This window comes from Vidua chalybeata, chromosome 1 (genome assembly GCF_026979565.1).
Source record: "Vidua chalybeata isolate OUT-0048 chromosome 1, bVidCha1 merged haplotype, whole genome shotgun sequence".
Taxonomy (NCBI): domain Eukaryota; kingdom Metazoa; phylum Chordata; class Aves; order Passeriformes; family Viduidae; genus Vidua; species Vidua chalybeata.
The window spans coordinates 25822434-25842341 of NC_071530.1; the positions used below are offsets into that span (position 1 = coordinate 25822434).

The 19908-nt window shown below is 37.6% G+C and overlaps 1 protein-coding gene across 4 annotated transcripts in view; it reads left to right on the forward strand.

The window, feature by feature from the left end:
* The window catches only part of GLCCI1 (glucocorticoid induced 1), a 53861-nt gene that overhangs the window by 17233 nt on the left and 16720 nt on the right, over positions 1-19908 (forward strand). For 2 of the 4 annotated variants that reach the window (XM_053934233.1, XM_053934251.1), the window contains exons 2-4: positions 2646-2797; positions 10513-10599; positions 18534-18650. In XM_053934233.1, the coding sequence (XP_053790208.1) occupies positions 2646-2797; positions 10513-10599; positions 18534-18650 (356 nt within the window). The remainder of the gene's footprint in view (positions 1-2645; positions 2798-10512; positions 10600-18533; positions 18651-19908) is intronic. The other 2 variants (XM_053934241.1, XM_053934259.1) reach the window with 1 other exon arrangement.

Below are 19908 nucleotides of genomic sequence, written 5' to 3' on the forward strand. Positions count from 1 at the left end.
TGTTCATAATGAAAATTTGGGAAGAAGTGTTATGTAGTAGCTCCCTACAGTAGTGGGAAGCCACACGTATGATGAGGTGAGAAAATCACGATGAAGAAATAAGCCCTGAGAGCAGTTCTAATATTTAGAAAACTACTGAAGCTGATCTGATCTGCCACTGTTGGGGTCCAGTACAGTGATGCTCTCCAGGCATCCCATCATGTCTGAGTCCATTACTATACAAGACACTTTGTCAAAAACTAATTTGCAAAAGTTCCTTCAAATGTCATGCTTATAGATCGCTTCTCCTTTATTTTTTATGTTCTAATGATACTTCATAAGAGGTGAGGAACAAAAACTGTTTTTGAACAGACCACAGGGCTGCTGCTCTTCTAGCTCTCCTGGTGGTTTCTGCCCATTATGTTGTGCCAACTCTGCTGTAATGGGGAAAACCCTGTGTTTATGACTTTCGGGGGTGCACTTTAGCTTTCATTATGTTTAACTCAGTGAATTATTTTGCCAGGTGGATTCACACATCTGTCTGTGCATGCCTTCTCAAAGGAGATGGAAGGAGCACAGAAGATGGTGGAATAGGGATGGCATGAAATCCTTCTCAAAAGAGATGGAAGGAGCACAGACAACAGTGGAATAGGGATGTCATTAAATTAGTGTTAACTTGAATTGGTTTATGCAGTTGAGAAGTGGTTTATTTCCTAATTCAGAGAAACATTGATGAACAGTAGGGACTTTGGAAACCACGTCTTGATCTTTTTCTTCTCTCAGCTTTAAGGCTTGACAGTGTCATGCAGTCCACTTCCAAGATGGCCATGGGAAAACAAAACTAGTAATTTTTGGTGGTGTTGGTTTCTCTTCAGTTTTAATGGTATTATTTTAGTTATTAATGTTGGGATTTCTGTTGCCTTTCCTCTGGGTGTAGAACAAGTTACAAACCTTAACTGTCTGGTTGCATATATTTTGTTGTGTCTTTTGGGCTTGTGTTTTCTTGGGTTTACTCCTTACTTCCTAATCTTCAAGCATTATCTTGTGCCTTGTTTCTGACTTGTTTTAAAAGGTGTTTTTTGAAAAACTTTCAAAACTTGGGCTGAGAGAGTAGCATAGTGCCATAGCATGACAGGGAAGGTTGGAAGAATTCTTTGTAGCTTTTTACCCATTAGGTACACTTGTGTTTCAGTGCAGATGTAAACACTACTTTAATTTTTAAAATTTGTCATCTCTGTTTTGCATTTCAGACTTCTTTACTTTTAATAGTTCAAGGATCTTTCTTAAAATGCAGATTTGTCACAATTGGAATCCTATAAGGATAGATCTGTTAGAAATGGTAGAGATTTGATTTATAGATAAGGCAGTCAGAATAATTATAATATGAAAGTCAGCATGATACATTACATCATGTCCAATTCACAGCATTATTGAGAACCCTTCACCTAAAATGAATAGCTAATACAGTGTTTCAGCAGGTCTATATATTTGTCTAAAATGGTCTGTTTTAACATTGTCTTCATGTTATCATACTATAACCATACTTCATTAGTGCAAGCTATACCCTAACTGTGCTGAATGCTGTATATCACATTGATGATGGACTCTGCCTTTTGAGATCCATCAGTTCTAGCTGATACAATAATAGAAAATACTTGCGAAGGCCAGTGGCCATGTTTGGACTCAGAAGTGTGCCAACAGGTCTGCTCTCACGTTCTGAGCAGTCAGTAGGCTTTTGGTGGGTCAGATCAGTGCATGGCATGTGATTAACTTGGAAGTTATCTCACTTGTGAATTTCTTTTAGTAGGGATGAGCAGAACAGACAGTAGCTGCCATGTAGGGCTTAGGTTGGCTAATGTGAAGTCTAGAAAATGAGTATATGAAGTAATTTTGCCTAAAGGACAAAGCAGAGACAATCCACAGAGCATGCCGTAAAATTCTGCTCTTTCCCACATCAGTCTTATGAATCACCCTGCACTTTGCTCTCTAAATGAAATGCAAGAAAAAGTGTTCCATAATCTGGGTGTATGGCGAGAAAAGTACAGGGAGGAGTCGAGGACTGCAGGCACAATGATGAGGGAAAACAAACAAGGCAGCTGCTCTGACCAGTGCTCTGTCAGAGGGAAAGACAGAGTCACGCTCAGTTTGCTAAGGCCTGCAGTGGGATCTTGTAAATAATATGGAATTGATTGAAATTCTGAAATAATATGGAAAAGAAGATAAATCGGACATGCATCCTCTTAGCAACCACGATTTTTCTCATTATTTGTATTTTAGTATTTAGAAAGCTAAGCAAGCTGACTTAAAAAGTGCTACATTATATTTTCTATTTTTTCATGTCTGGCTTTCCTGAGTTGCATCATCACTGTATTTAAATTTGCTCGGTGTTTTTTGCTGATGAAAATACATAGCATAAATATCTCAGTTCTTTGCAGATATGAACACCTTAAGCATTGGGGTTTTTGTAACTGTTAAATTTTCCCTTTTCTATTTTTTTTTCTTTTTTGTCTGATGTATTTGCTTTGATGTGATGGCATTCTCTTCAGCTTGGCATTTAGACAAAGGTTTCTGATATGTTCTTGCCATTGTGTGTCATAGCTAGCTTTTAACATTTCACATCGAATTTAGCCTGACTTTTTTGTTGATTTTGTTCTGGTTTTCTACAGTGGACAGGCCAAAATCCCAGCAAATCAGAACTTCTGGTACCATAAGGCGAACTTCTTCTTTGGACACAATAACAGGACCTTACCTCACAGGACAGTGGCCACGTGATCCCCATGTACACTACCCTTCATGTATGAAAGATAAATCTACTCAGGTAAAAGCAGTAAAACGAGACAACAGAGATGTTTCATGTAATTGATGTCTACTCAATTTAATTCTGAAGAAATGTGGATTCGCTTAATTTTTTTAGAAACATGAAATCCTAAAATAAGTTACAGTAGTCTTTTTTTAATCGGTGGTAATGCAGTAACACGGTATGTGATGATAATATTTTTATGCTTTTAGAAAACAGTTGTTAAAGATAATTTTCTCAATGTGGGCAGATGTATGCGGCTAAATAAGCAGATATCAATCTCAGCCTTATATCTGGTTTATTTTGAAGCCGCTATATGCAAAATTGTGCTGAGCGTTATTTAAGAAAAAAGTCTATATAACAGTGACTGACAAACAAAAAGATTTTACTAAATCATGGTAATAAATCTGTCAGTCTCAAAAACTGTGTGTTCGTATGTGTGGGGCTGAGGGAAGGCCACTGAGGTTATTCATGGTCTGATACTCTTGTGATAGCCTTGGATTCTCTTCAGGACTCTCTCCTTAGTAGGACCCTCTGGCAGGTAGGTAGCTGGGGCATTGTACTGCTCCAGTGCTCTTTGACTGGAAAGGTGAATGTTCTTTCTTACCTGCTTCCTCCTTGTGCTGGAGCTTGTTGCCTGTGAAGATGATCACTGTCAAAGAGATTAAAAATACATAATTCTAACCACCCCTCCCCAATTATTCTCAAAGGAGCTGCATTCTTGTTTTTTTCAGCAGTGCTTTTGGGGTTTGGAATAAGCCATCTGAGTTTGTCTTCCAAACGAAATTGGAAACTAGAAGAAACTAGCTCTCTTTGGTTATAGTTTCAGTCTAGCAGGCCATGTTGGTTTGGTTGTTAAATCAGTTGTTTATCTCTTGTGCCACGATTCTGATCCATAGTTATTATGGGTCTTGAAATAGATTCTATGATTCTAGTCTTTTGTGTTCAGGACAAGTTAGAATGTATATAGAAGTTTCCTCATCTCTAAAATATGGTGTTATGCAGCACAGGAAGCCCTTTGATGGGGTAAAGATAAGCACAGAATGTTTAGAAAAGAAAAAAAAAAAGGGTCTGTATGTTGCAAAAATCTTACTTAATGAATTACAGAAACTGATGATTAAAATGTTCCGAGAAAAAAATCTAGAAACTGTAATGAGGACCCTTTGGAGAAGGCTGTCTTCATGTCCTGCTTATTTTGAAATGAGACAGTTTTAGCAAAAAAACCAGCAGTCATATTTGCTGTCACAAAAGATCTACTTAAAAAGCCCTTAATCCTGTATTTATTTTCAAGATGCCTTCTTTTCACAATACTATGACTTTAAAGTCTTTCTGTTTTGAAAGCATAATTTCCATTCAGGAGATTTTCAGTAGCATGCTTTGTAGTTACTGTATTTCTCAACCCCTCTCTTAAAATGCATATCCATATCAATCTTTACAAATACCCTTATGAATAGAAAATTTAGAATATTTAAACATTCACAAACAAACATTTTCACTAGTTACAGAAAAGATAAACAAACTGTTCTATAAATATTGCAGCTCCAAGTATTTGGCAGTAAAATTGCTTTCCTAGTGAGCTCAAGTAAGTGTTCAGGTTATGTGAACATTTGGCTGTCTCCCTTTGCCTCATTCAGAAACTAAAAATGAAATTTTACCTTTTCAGCATAATCAAGTATAAAAGAGAGGAAAAGCATACTGTTGTCATTACAAAATGAAGTATTATTTCAGGGGGGTAGGAGCAGGGGAGATCTCAAGGTTTGCATTTGTGGATATCTTCCAGCACGGAGTTATATTAGCTGTTTTTTATTCAAATTGTGCCAGACTCAAGCATTTATCAGTGCTTAAGTTGAGTCACTACTTGGGACTATGAATATGTAAAATGGAACAAGCATATTGATATGCACAGTGATTTCCAGTTGGAGGGCATTTTTTGTTTGGTGGGTTTTTTTTTTTTTTTTTTTTTTTTTGGTTGGTTGGTTTTCTTCCCAAATAAAATGCTCACTAGGAAGGCTTAAAGATGATCATAAAACATTGTCTTATGTTTTGTTGTATGTCTGGGTTTCTGTTGTTTGAGCTCTGTGTAGTTTGAAGTATATCTAATTTCAAGAACTGAGGGTGAGTTCCAAGTTGTTGATGGGATACATGCAGAGCAAATTAAGTTAAATAAAAAGAAGTTAATTTATTCTCCAATGAAACATGCAAATACAGAAAAAGGGTTTACTGATTTTCAGTATCTCTTGTTTTACTTCTAAATTCAAGAACAATGCTGTCAGTATAACTTACATTGTCGGTGGAATAATTATTTCTCTTTTGAGGGTATATTTTGTTCCTAATTAAATGTTAGCCTAAAATCCAAATTTTGTGTGTTTCTGCTAAGGTGGTGATTATGGCCGTTCCAAGTTTCTTAGAATTCTAGTTTTTAGAAAAAGAGAGTTTCTGGTCTTCATGGTGATCAGATGAACCTTTAGTGAGCTTTATTCCAAGTCCTTCTTTCCACTTAAATTCTTTCAACTTGTATAATACCCTTGAATAAAATGTTTCTTCATAGTAATAGAAGGGAGGGAACAGAACTTTGTTTGGTTTAGTTTCTGCCATATCTTGGAGAATAGGAACTACAGTTCATATTTCTGTGTCCCTCTTACTTGCCCTAAGTGTTTTGACTGAAAATACAGAAGCGAAGTGGTTGTTTGCTTTTGGAAAAATGCACTGTAACACTGCATTGTGGTATTTGTACAATTCAGTATTTCTCAGAATTCTGTATGTATATTCATGTGTGTTAAGGAGCAGCACATTTTGTATAACCAGACGTATGCAATTTTATTTAGTAGTGTTTTAAGTATTTCAGAAATGCAGGTAAACTTCCTATTATAAGAAGTTACTTGTGTTGATATACTTTGTGATCCCCTTCCTGAGTTTCTCTGTTGTCCTACTTTCCTCTCCTTTTGTAAAATCTGAACTTTTCATTAAGGCCATTTAAAACTTAGTATAACTTCTTTCCCCATTTTTTCTGTCTCTTTTGGAAGCACAGATGGAACAATTTTGTACACAACCTCTTTATGCTTCATCATTGAAGTATTTCCCCCTTCATAGTGTAAAGAACAACTCAATGTTGAAATGGCTGTGTCTGACCTTGGAGTCTTCAGAAACATTTGGATAATGGTCAGAGTTGATAAATATAATTATTTGGCAGTAGCTAAGTAATTAAAAAGATATTTATAAAATTAAAAAGAGATATTAAAAAGAAACATTATGTTGATGTCATAACAAAAGTGTTGTCAGTTAAAATTTGTCATGGAATCTTTCTCAATCTAAATAATACAAAGAAAAGACCAAATGCCCTAGTGGCATTTTATTATCCAGTGATTTCCAATTGATGACTTAGGCATATCCAGCAATATTGGAATCCAGTTTTTCTCATGGGTAGGTCAAGGCTCTCATTAGACACTTTTTTGTCTTCTGGGTAGATTTTTTTTTTTTTTTTTGCTGTAATATTAACAGACATAAACAAAGAGGCTCAATTCCATGAAGCTTTTTTATTGGTGTATTAGTTATAATTGATTTTGTGGGATATTTTAATGATGTATATTGTCAGAAAGGACAGGGAATAAGATATGTCATAGAGCTGTGGATTTGTCATTCTGACTTAACCTGTCTCATGTTTAAGTGTCATCATCTATAGTCAAATTGACTTCCAACTGCTTAGGTAATTTCTCTTTTTAAAGTTTCTAGATGACCCTTGAATGCTTTAGAAATACCTGAAAACCCATCAGTTTTTATCTTCTAGTGCTGCTGTTGGGTTTCTTTTGAATCTGGAAGTTCTTCAAAAACATATTGCTTCCCCTGTAAAGCATAGACATGTGCAGATATTCTGGAATGCAGGCTGGATGTAGTAATAGGAGTGAAGGGCTGGCAATAAATATGAGATACTTAAAGTAATACAGTCTTATTTTAGGTTTAGGTAGGTTGGTGTGCTATGCAGTCATTCTGAGCTAAGTGGAAAGAATGTAGGTGTATGTCCCTGGCATGGATGGAAAAGCAAGGCAGGAGTACCAAACGTGTTGGAAGAAGTGCTGATCTCCACAAGGCTGGGTGAGTTAGAACGGTGGTGATTGTGATTTACATGAAGACTGAAGAGAGCAAGCAGCTTTGCCATTCTGAGCATGTCCTATCTCGCATGTCAGCTGAAATCGACCACAAACCTTAATATCTTGAAAACAAGGGATCCATGTCTTGTAGGTGCAGCATACATTATCTAGTGTTTTCAAGGTTCTCTCCCTAAAATCTTAGCTTCTTAGTATGGCCTTGCAGGACTAATCCTTCATGAAGTTCAGTGCATCACTTCTGTGGTGCTCTGAAATGTTACCAGTTTCAGAGACAGTGCCTGACATTTCTTACTGTGAGAGGTACTCTTACCCTACCTCTGACTTGAAGTGCAGCAACTGTGGTTTTCTTTGTGATTCAGAAATTTTTCTTCTAATACAATTCTGAATTACATTCTGGCTTTAATATTCTTTTTTTTTCATATGTTTAACACTTCAGAAGTACACTTGCAGCTTCAAATGAGGCTTCCATTGATAACGCTGTTTTGTGGAAATTGTAAATAAGATGAGAAAACAATTTCCATGAAATGTGACAAATTGTGGGTGCTACACACCCTCATCTTATTTGTGATCTAAATGACAGCATTTAAGTGAGATGAGGTGTTCATACATAAGCTAAACTTAGAAAAGCGTAATTTCTGTTCGAATACAACAAATCTGGGGTGCTTCTTTTTGCTTTTTGAAGGTTTTTGCTTGAATACAAGGATTTGATGTTACAAACCCAAAATTATTCTTCATATAATGTGGATTGCAATTTCCAGGGTTTGAAGAAGACTACCATGCAATAATACTCTAGTCACTGCTTATGTTGTATTATTTTTGTAAAGCTTCTCCTTTTTTAAATTTGCCTCTAAGTAACACATAAATATAACACTGTCTGACTTCAGTACTGTGCTAGGAACATAATACAATGTTTGTAATCTAATAGTGCAGGTAAAACTGAGGATCACAAATAGTCTGCCCCCTGCGTACTGCGTATGTATACTTTACAGGTTGTGTCTTGACTCAGTGTACCAGGGGCTGAAAGCATCCATGTAGTCCTTGTCTCAAGGGAGTGGAAGAGAATGTCAAAGCATTCTTGAACAAGTACAGCATTTAATATTAAGTGAATAGATATCTTCTGATTTTTATTTTTGATTTCTGAGTAGATCCTCTGCACTATAAAGATTCCCACCTCTCTCTCTCTCCTAGCAGTCAGTGCTGTTGTTGATGAAGGTCTTCAGGGGTTTGTGTTTTGTCCTTGCTATCTGTATTTATGAAAAATACAGTCAGGTCTGTGTGTTCTACATATTTGTTTTGTTTTTTAACAGTTTACTTCTCTTTATTGAGAAAGTCACTTTGGCTTTTTTAGATTCTTGATATCTTTTCAGTTTATTAAGCTGTAATTTAAAAGGATATGAGCTTATAGTCATCCCTGGTACACCCTTTTGCACTACAGGTAAGTATTTAAGCCCCCAAACTGCCTGGTTCTACTTCATCCTGATGTTCCCCAAAATGGTGGAGCAGTGTTGTATTCAGAAGACAATCTTTAGAAGATAATTTTTTTCAGAATTCCCTTTTTATTACTGGTGTTGTGTGAGGGTATAGTTCCAGCTGTGCTTGGGATATAGTAAAATATTGTAAGAACAATTTAAATTGCAAAGTAAATTATAACAGATTGTGAAAGCCTATGATTTTGAAAAAGTAAAAATTTTTCACTAGTTCAGTAGGAATCTGCAAGTTACTTCAATGTTTAAAAAAACCCCCAACATCTAAACCCAACAGAATGTCTTCCACACAAATTTCAGGGAGATGAATCTGCAAAACCAAGTAATTATTTAGAAAGTGGCTCTGTTGAAACGCAGAGCAAGCAGATGCACACACACAGGTAGCACATGCATATGGCAGAGGCTCTACTTTGGGTCAGGAGAGTTAAGTGCTGCCTGGCTGAGGGACTGCCTTGTCTTTCACATAGTTTTAAGTAGCTGTTTTAACTTTTCACATTTGATTTTATTATTTTTTTTAATAACCACATCTTCTGGTTTCTTCCCCAGACCCCAACAGAAAGGGGGTATTTTATAAGAGTCATGTAATAAGTACACAGAGCTCTTAACTTTTCATGTAAGGACTTCTTTTTTCTTTTCTGGGAGCATGCAGGAAAAACTTCAAGACTGACTTTTTCCATTTGGCTTTCTAGTCACCTACACAACTTGCTGGGCCTTTGGTTGAAGTATTACTGTGTAAAAATAACAGAGAAAAAGCCCCACCAAAACCATGGAAAGTGCAGAGGTGGCAGAAAACACCAAGAGGGTTATGTAGGCCTGTGCACACAGACTGAGCACATTAAATACTAGCCCTGATGAGTTAGGTGCTGGGCTGTAGGCTGGGTAATACTGTGGCAGTGTGGTGCTTATGAAGGTGCAGCCTGTGCTCTGAAGTTACAGTTCTGAGCTTGATAGTACCATGGCTGGCCTGGAGTGGCCTGGCCCTGGGGGCTGCTCCCAGCTCCCTTTGCAGGGCAGCAAGGAGCTGTAGGGTTGGTTTGATGGTGTTCTCCAGAGTGGTGCCAAGCCTCCTGCCTGAGCCAGTCTTCAGTATCTGTGTGGGTGCTACAAAAACTTCTAGATCCTAGATGGGAAGCAAGAGTAAGGAAGGCTGTGGAGGAGCAGGGTTTCATGAGTGAGAACAAGTCCCACAGGCATGTGGATCCCAGATCCTATTTGTCTTGTGGGCTGGGGTTTTGTCTCCCTAGAAGAAGTGTCAGCAGTGGTCCCCTCCCTTAAAAACCCCATGGACGAATTGTTGTTTTCAGTGGTGCAGTTTTATTTCTTGTGTACTTACTGTGAAAAATTCAGCTAATGCTAGTAGGAATTGCTGGGGGATCAACATCAACAGATTTATATCTATGTGCCTACAGCACTGGATTTTATATAGTTCATATCCCAAACTTCTTGTATTTTAGATGTTTCCATTGTTCCTGTGACTCTCTTGCTCAGGAATTCTGGTGGATAACCTCAATTTTCACTATAGCCTTGTGGCAAATCAGCATAGTGGTTGAGAGTTTGGACTTTCTGATGCTTCTCAGTCTTTGGGGTTTAATTTTAGCTCCTACATCTAAGGAAGACCTCTAAGCTTTGAGATATGGCTGGAAAAGGCCTGCCTGTCACTGTGCTGCTCATGTAAGTTGGTGCCAAAAATAAATGGTGTATCCAACTCTTACCAAGTCAGAGTTAGCAAGAAGGGATTGGTTCTGCAGTCCAGTTGTTGAGGAAGACAGGTGGGAGAAGTGAATCCTGGCTTGAGTTTGTTCTACAGTTTTTTTAATGGTGTAGTTTTCTAAACTGTCCACTTAGTGAAATGTAGACATGAATGCCAAAGCACAGTGGGAGCAGCCAGGTAAGGTTTTTTGTCAGGCCTCTGATTGCTTCTTCAGTAATGTGCATTATTCTCATCCTTTGTTTGTAAATGCAAGTTTACAAAGCTTTGTTTTCTATATTGCTTTTTATTTATTGAGTTTATTAGTGCTGCATATCAGGTTCTGAAATTTATTAACATAACTCTGACACCGCTTAAAGAGTAAAGCAGTAATTTGTGCCAGAAGCTTTTCTTACCTGGAGAACTCAGTGCAGCACATTTTCTTTTTTTTTTACCTTCTAGACACCCAGCTGTTGGGCTGAAGAGGGAACAGAAAAGAGATCACATCAGCGCTCGGCATCGTGGGGAAGTGCTGATCAGCTGAAAGAGGTGAGAAGTTTTGCACAGTGGAGCCTTTCAAGTTTTGATAAGCCCAAGACATTTTTTAAACCCTATCTGGAGTGCAGGAAACTGCACCCTTTCCCTCTCCTCTTTTGCTTTTGAAACAGGTTTTACCCCCAGTCTAAGAGTTGTTTGAAGACTGATTGTTATTTTATGCTTGTTGGACTTCCTCCCTGCATACTAAGTATTGGTTGTACAAGAGTGGCCAGAGTGAGCACTGAGGAACCAGCTTCTTGTTCAGTGTTAATTTAGTTAGCTTTCTGACCTTTAACTCTGCTCTTCTGGAAGAGGCAAAGTGTCAGGTGGTATGTTCACATATCCTTGCTTTTCTAGAAATTTTGTTCAGATTTTAGGTTGGAGATGGAGAGGACACCACTTCCACAAAAAAGTGTTGATGTAGTAATGGTATGAGAACTTGAAATGCTCTTTAATCATAAATATTTTGCTGTAGACTACAATTGCAACTAGGTGGATTTGCATAATAAGAAAGTCGATTCAGTAAAATGTTCTCCAGCTCAGCTGAAATGACAGTATCTCCATTTTTGTCCCAGTAACTTCCATTTTGTCCAGAGTTTGAGTAACTAAATCTGTCCAGAACCTAATAATGGGTTACATTCAGCCTTATGCCCCTGTCAGGAAGAGTGTATCCTCTCTTCAAGAACTGCACTTTTCTTTTCAAAAAAATTAATCTTGCAGCATGTTCCCATGAGGTGGAACTTTTCCCTCATCCTCTGGACTTCTTGCATGCTCTTTACTGACTCCCTGTTGAATAGGGCGTTCAAAAATGAGAAGGAGTATATAGGTTATCTAAGGAGAAGAAGTTAAAAAGGCAGTATATATTCTTCTCTGGACAGCCATTGATAGAATAATTGTCAGAAGGAGTGATGCAAGTTTAATTACTCAAATTTTAAAATCACATTTGACACATATGGAATAATCTTGCAATCCATTGGTGGCAATAGCCTCATTTTTAAAGGTGAGGTCCTGGGCCAAAGATAGGTTGATCAAAAGAAGGTTGTCTGTTCCCATCTCACCAAATACATCTCATGAAACCTTGATGTATTGACACATGGGCCTTCAGTTGCCTGGATGACTTCATCTGCAGCTGTGAGGAAACACTGGGGATCACAGATTAAGTGACCAGAAATAAGTGCAGAAGGAGTTTTGTGTCTGAGTTTTGGCTTAAACCTTACCTACCATTACAAAGAAATTATAATACAGACAGGAGTAGCATCTGTTTTTCTAGGATAATGTTTCCTTGCTTTTACTGAGAGACTATCCTTCATACTCTGGCAGTTTCCTATCAATTTGTGCAACAAGCAGCTCTTCTTCACCACAGGCCTGTGGCTGTCAGTGATAGTGAACCCTTCAGCATGTAAGCAAGTCTCTGCCATTTGATAACTGTGATCCATTGTGCTGGGTTGCCACCATCTTGGTGTACTGACCACAAGAGAAAGATAAGAAATGTGTGGCCAATGTGTTTCACAGTTCATTTTTTTTTTTTTTTGCTAGAATGCCTTAGTAGACAAAATAGGTTCATTGTAAGAGAGTTGTTTCTATCCAAACTTTGCAATGGTTGTTCACCCCAAAACCTACCTTTGTCTTCTTCAGCATATAGTTCTTCCCCTTCCTCTGTTTTCCTTTCTCCAGCTACTCAGGCCAGTTTCCTTACCTTTTCTAGTTCCTTGGGTTCATAACCCATGTCATACTTCATGCATCATCCAGCCACTATTCACCTACCCTATTTGAGCTCTTACTCTGTTAACTTCCAGCTCCTTGTTAGTTCTGGCTATCCATTGTTTGGCTTCTATTTTAACTCTTTCTTTTTCCTTTCCCTCAGTGTCAGCCTGTGTGGTGGGTGTTAAGTGTTTGTTCAATACCAGCAGTATCTGTGCACTCAATTTCTTTGTGCCACATTAATGTGCAGTTCCTGGAAGGAGAAATTCCCTGGGGTGGTTCTATTCAAACTGTAAAGCCCACCAGAGACAGAATTGTTAACAAGTGCAGCTGCCAGTTCCAGATATCTTTCTTGAACATATGCAAACTGAAATTTTTGCCAAAGCTTTACCAAATGTAAAGATTCTTCGAAGGGACTAGAGGAGCACATTTGCAGCATAAGGGACCCTCGGGAAAATGTTTGGCTTTTTCATCCAAAACAGTGGAAAACAGAAACATGCAGGTAAAAAGCTTAAAGTAATGTGCTTTGGCACATAAAATGGTAAAATCTCTTCCACCCTCCCTTTCATTTTAATTCACATTCTTAAACAGCCCTAACATTTTTACTTGAAGTCTCTGATGGGAAGGAGATAGAGCAGAATGTTGCATGGTAGATATTTGACAAAGCTATGGGCAGCTGAAAGCAAGAGCATAAGTAATGGAAATAAAAATATCACCTTCTTTTGGGCAACTGCATTTCTTGTATGTAGTGTAAGTAACATTTTCTGCTCAAAATTTTGAATTGTTACCCACAGTATTTGACAGTAAATAAGTAGATAGCTGTTGGCAGTTTCCATGACTTGTTTTAGCAATTTGTATTCATGTTTTCTTGCTTCAGAAATTAATGTAATGATTTCTAGCATTTTTTTATATGTTGGTAGTGTAAACTAGCTAAACACTTGTGTGATAGTTACTAGTTTTGATAAAATAAGATTGTGTGTTTAAGTTCAAAAAATAATTTTTCCTTAGTTAATTTGAGTACTATTAAAATTAAATAAATTTATTTAATACAACTGGTAGCCCTTTTTTAAACATCTACATCGTAAAAACTAAAAGTGAGTATATAAATTTAACATCCCAAGTAAGCAGATGAATTCAGAATTACCACTTACAAAAAGGATTTCAGTTTGGGTAGTGAAACTTACTTTGCCCTTAATTGAAATAGCTGTGTGTCAGGATTAAGTCTGTCTAGCACTAAAATAGATATATATCTACTTTCTTGTAGTGAGTCTTATTAGAAATTTAGAAGTCCTTAGTTCTCAATATAAACTTTCCTTTAATCATTTCATAACAAAATCTACTTCAAAATAATTTGTTTATTCTGAAGGGTTCTCCTATTTGATTTTAAGAAATCTTAAGCGTAACATGTCTAAGATGATGCCACACTGCTTTAACATTATTTCAATAGATATATGTTTTGACTGGGACATAAAGATTGCTGTCAGTCTTTATACTGGACACTGGTATTTTTCCCCCTTTTGACCTGAATAATTAGTTTGAGATTCCCTTGACATTGTTCAGGGACAATTTTAGTTATAGCTTACCCTGAACTGGAATTTACCCAAAACTGGGAAAAACCCTTTATTTAAAACTAGTACTTTTCATTTTGTATAGGTTTTTAAAGATGTATTTCAGACAGCTGATTTTTCACTTCCCTTAAGCAGCTCTTTGTGCTGTATCTGTTACACAGACAGCAGCAGCCCCCCATTGGAAGGTCCCTTTTGCTCTAACAGAGTACTTGGACTTTGGACTTTATTCCAAAAGGACTTTGGAATAAAAGAGAATTGAATATGAGAGCTTGCATGCCTAATGTGCTTTCATATAGCAATTGAAAGATTGTATTAAAAGGTTTAGGGAGAATTTCTAATTCTTGATTTGCTCTTTGACCTACTGGTTAACTCGTTTATTAACAGACATTTAATGAACGAGATGGAGCTCACTCATTAACAAGGAGTTTGTGGCTTGATCAGCAATAGGAAGTTACCATGTTGTGTAGGCTGTAGAAATACAGCCTATTGACTGGAAAATATTGGTGTGCACTTGAGAGGTATGGTGGGATATGTCAGGTTCCTTCATATTACTCTGCATCTAAGTCCCTTCAAAAGGGAAAAATTACGAGGATATTTAGATTATCCCAGTGTTGTAAGGATCTGACCTAATTTGGTTATTTCTCAATTTTGTGCCATTAGTTATATTAGACTGCATGCATATCACAAGTGGCATAGACAAAATTATAGTATTTATTGTACAGCTTTGAGCTATAGAAATACTTAGCAAGCAAAAAAATATTTAAAGAGGGTTTTCCTGACTTGTTTGTTCAATAATCCTGGATGGTCATCTTACCTTTAGCTGACAGTAAACCATGAAAACCAAACTGAGACTTTGTGCCCTGAATGACTTGGTATAGGTTTCTGATGCACTGCTCTTTGTGTTTTCTCAGTGTTTTTTGTTGGTGGGGGTTTTTATAAATTACTTTAAAATAGGTGAAGAAAAGTCTTTCCACTGCATCAGCAACATTGCAGAGAACAGTCACTTGGAAGAGCAAAGTCTAAAATTTTCTTAATTTTTTTTTAAATGTGCACAGATCTGTGCTGTGTTTCCCCCCTCTGTGCGGTCACATGAGAGTACTTGTGAGAGTAAATGTGAATTAAAAAATATTTTTTGAAATTTCCTACCATATATATTTACACATAGAAATGTAGCAAAACAGTTTTAGATAACAAATGGCATTTGAACATTGGAAGTAGCGTTCAAATTGAGCTTACTCCTTGATGAATTCCTTGATTTTTTTTTTTTTAAGTTATGTTTTACTTTCAGCTATCCTCTAAGAAAATAGCTGTATTTTCCAATGAGAATGTTCTACCCATCTTCAAGTTAGGTAGGCAGGGAGAGCATTTGAGTTGGTATACAAAAATAATTCATGTGCTATGGATCTAAGCACCCATATGTGCAAGGCTAAGGCTCCAACAAGTGGGTGCTTTAGGATACGGATTAGATCTTTTTGTGATGATTTACACATGTTCATTAATATGACTGTGTATACCCCAGTCACATTAATACTCAGTTATATTAGACTGCATGCAGTTGGGCATGTGGGGGAAGTGGTGTCCCAAACCCTTTCTGTTCGTAGCTGCTCAGTGAAAACAGTGTTTTGTTGCTGCCCTTTGGTTTCCCCGGTGTAGCACATGGCTCCTTTCCTGCCACTTCCTTGTCCCCATTTTCTTTGCACAGCAGACTCTCTAGCTCATATTCGCTGCGTTGGTTGAGTGCCCAAGAGACAGGATCTGCTGCTTCTTTGACATATTTGGTAAAACAGGTGCCATCAAGGCATATGTTTCAGACTCTTTTCTTACTCCATGAATTATATTTGTTTTGCAAGAATTAGTGTAGCTCATACTGTAGATGGTTTTGCTTATGTTTGGTGCTCTGATGGCACTTCCCTGCTGCCTGAGGAGGTGGTGTAGATAAACTTGGAGGAAGCTAGCACAGCTGTCTACTCCTGTTAGTAGCATTGGCTTTATTTCAGCTTGAGATAGAAAATAATTGATAATTAAGATAATATTGTAGAAGAAAAAAAGTTGTTGCAATTTCAGGATTAGCAAGTGGTAGAATCACTGTGGACTCCCCTTGGTGAAGAGATGGAGCATTGTTCAGTTCAGCAGATTTTGTGTACTCATTGACACTGCCAGCTTGCTGGTTGTCTGTGCCAGCAAGTCTCTGTCTCCCAGGTCTGCAGGATAAATAGGAAATGGCAGATTCCTTTTATATGCCCATTGTTACTTTCTTGTTTTCTTGTCCAAAAGTAACTACCACATCATGGACGCCTAGGGTCCTGCAAGTCTGGGGCTAAGGACATATGATCTAAGAAGGCACATCTGTTTCTTTACTGCACTGCTTGTTTGGCTTAAGAGATTGTATCAGCTCCAGATACACAATCAAATCAACAATTTTCCATCTTCTGTTTCCTCAGTGACCCAAGCACTCTTTTCTTTGTTAGTGTGAAGAACCTACTGACTACCAAAATACACATACTCTTGAGATGGCTGAGAGAACCTTAAATTCCAGGGATCCATTGATTCCTTTCACAGTATCCGAGCTTCAAGGTTTTTGGCTGGCCTAGAGACATACCAGCCTATCAACACTATCCCATTTAGAGTTTTCACTATCCAAATTTTACAGTGGGAGGCTATGTTGTCAAAGATTTGCAAGCTTATTTGTGACAGAAATCAGTCTGTCAGATCTCTGAGGTGGTATTGTGTAGATATTTTCATATTTTCTTTTCACTCTTGAGGAAAGCTCAGAAACCGTGTTTTATTTAAATTAAACAAAATAGTGTATTTAACTTTTTGACTTGGGAGGAAGTGCATAGAATCAAGGAGAGGCAGTAGAAATGAAAGATTTATATACAGCACTCTCCTTGCTTTCTAATTATTCTTGTAGCCAGCCATCTCTGTCCACAGCTGTCTTCTGATCTGGACATCATTTTTCTCCTCTGTTTTTAAAGGAGAAGATTAAGATTATTTCCCAGTTCTCCCCATTCTTCAACATTCCAATGTAAGGCACAAATATTTGTAATGTGTGTATGTTTACCAGAGTAGTAACCTGCATTTTTTTCATCTATGGAGTTAGATTTCCTAATTGCTGTTACTCCTACAAGGAGAAGGGGAAATTTCTAGACAAATGGGGTTTTTTTTCAGAGATACCTCTTTTTTAGAGAAATACCTCTTCAGACTCCAAAGCTGCTTGCAACATGGTGCTCGAGTGGCACCTTTGATCAAGAGTTCAGTGTCCCAATTCTCTAAATGTAGCTCATCTGTGTAAGTAATGTGGTTGTATTAGGGCTCTGTTTTTCTGGATATATTCAATACACAAACCCTTTTGGAACTCTTGAACTGTTTGTCTTTTGTTTAAAGATCAAAGTATTCAGCCATTTCTGAGTAGCAGTTCTCTAAATATGGGTAATGAGCTGTGGCAAAACTTGATATGAAGCCTTGAAGATAGATTGTTCTTCTGTGAGTGCTACCAGAAACAGCACAAAGAAAAGTTCACAGCCTGCAGCAGAGCTCCATCCAAACCTCTTCACCAAGCACTGTCATCTCTGACACTGTGAAGAGTGATGTGAAGTGATTCTCTGACACAGAGTTGCTTTGCAAGAGTACCAGTGATATATTTAACTACTTGGAAATAACCACAGAGTGCATGTACTTGTGAGTTGTCACTCAGAAAGAGAGGTTAGTTTCCAGCTGATGTATGAATTCCATATGCATTCATTCTCCTTACTTGCCCTTCAGGTTTTTAAAAATTGTATCTCTAGCTGAGTTGAAAATGAAATGGGGCCATGCATGGCCTTATATTCCAGTGTGCTGAGCATGAGGAACAGTGGGATTTGAGCCTAAGGGAACAAATTATCCAGTTTTAAGGAAGTGTCTGTACCTGCTGTGTGAATTTGCACACAGTCTAAACTTCTGAGACAATGTTTATAGAGGTAAGTACTCTCTTTCATGTAGAAGTTTCCCAGGAGGAATAAATAAGTAGTGGAATCCCAAAATGAAATTCTTTGGTTTCTTGCTAAGGAGCAGGTCAAATGGATAATGGCTTTGGTTGCATTTGACATTTAAAATGTAACTTTTGATTAGACATCTTTGTAGCAGACAGCAGGAAAGATAATTCCGTCTGCCTGAAAGAATCTGTGATAATTTTGCCTGGAGGGAAGTGTTATTAAATATATTAAATAAGTACTCAAAGATGAACAGTGCATTTGAGTGCCAATTGTTTGTGAAGGTTCTTTACTTTTATGATAAATTATCACGAAAAAACTTTGTTTTGGTTTAAGATCAAACAAATGAAACTGTAGGCTTCAAAGTCCCTAGTTTAAACCAGATACAGATTAGAAGATGCTACAAATTGTTATTCTGACTACTTTTTTTTGCATCAGATATTACAGTGCTTGTGTGTAAATGAGGAAATTCAATAAATAAACTAAGCCTGTTGTCATATTCTGGTTGGTGAATAGGACAGATACTTTGGAGTAAGTATCTGATAAGCAGAAAGAAGCTTTAATGCTCATACTTCAAGGAAAGGCAATCCTATATGCCTGTAAAATCCTCCAAAGAGGATTAAAATGTCCATGATTCACTTTATATGTGAAGATTTGAGGAGTTACCCATTTGATAACTCATTCTCACATCACCTGAACTTCTCTCCAGCAGATTGCCAAACTGAGGCAGCAGCTTCAGCGCAGTAAGCAGAGCAGTCGTCACAACAAAGAGAAGGAACGTCAGTCACCTCTCCATGGCAACCATATAGCAATCAGTCAGACTCAGGTAAGTGGGCAGCTCCTTATATTAACAGCCTCCCACCTTATCAGGGTTGGCTGAATAGCCTGCTGAGCCTTCCCATCTGTCTTGTGTTTGTTCTCTTGTGTGGTACGTCAGATGCTTAACAGTGTGATACTGCTGTGCCTTCACTGGAGTTTATCTGATGGTCGTCATATAATAAAGGAAGGGCTGCACCAGGATAGCAACTGACATATATTATGATGCTGTAAAAGTTATGGGCATGGCCAGATAAGGTGTGCTTCCAGGGACATGTACTTGCTTCCAAGACTTACTTTTTTGTGGTAAACTTCCAAAGTTCCTCTGGAAGGTATTTGCTTATCAATTTTGCCACCTAATTCCATCTGGGCGAGTTAAATAAAAATAGGAAATAAAGAAAAAGAAACTACCAAAGCAGGGTGCAGTAGAGGATACCCAAAGCAGTCATGATCTAGTTACTACAACCTGTCAGCAAAACTGAATCCCAGTTACAGTTCTAAAGTTCAGGTGAGGTTCAGCCAATGTCTTCATAAATCTTAAGGCATTTGTAGAAAACATTTAACTATGGGTTATTTGAGAGTGCAAATATTTGAGTTCTGATTAAATTTCACCTGTAGTAGATCCTTAACTTGGACTCCCTGTTACTAACAGACCACTCTTTGAACATCTGAAATGTTGGTTCTATCATGATATTTCCTGAGTACCTTTTTAACTAGCTGGTGTTCTGTAGCAGCTAGTTAGTTAGAGCAGCTGGTTGAGCTGTGATGGCTGATTCCTTACATTTCTTCTATGGGGATAAAATCTTGTGGTCAAATCCTAATGCATGAAGACAATAGGAATATGATGCTCTTCCTGAACCTGTTAGCCTTTATAACAAAGGATCCTACTACATTTGGCATCAAAAAGGGTTTTGCTTTACATCTCAAAGTAAGCTGTTGTAAGTACCTGTGCCATTATAGTGACATAGAAGACAGTCTGTGACACAGATTGAAACCCACCTAAGACATATGCTGTGAAGGAACATTCTTTAGTACTTGGAGCTCACTTTTTCATTGCTCATAGGACATTTTGGTTTCTCAGGAAGATTTTCTCTGATAAAGCCATTTTTCAGGCTGTGTATTCTGGCAGTCAGAGAATGCTTGCAGGCAAATGACTTGCACCTTGGGAGCTGCACATTGTGCAAGATTCACTTGATAAGAACTCAAAAAAAAGTTTACATTTTATCTGAAGCATCCTGTGATTCTGTGAGGAGGAGGAGAACACGTTG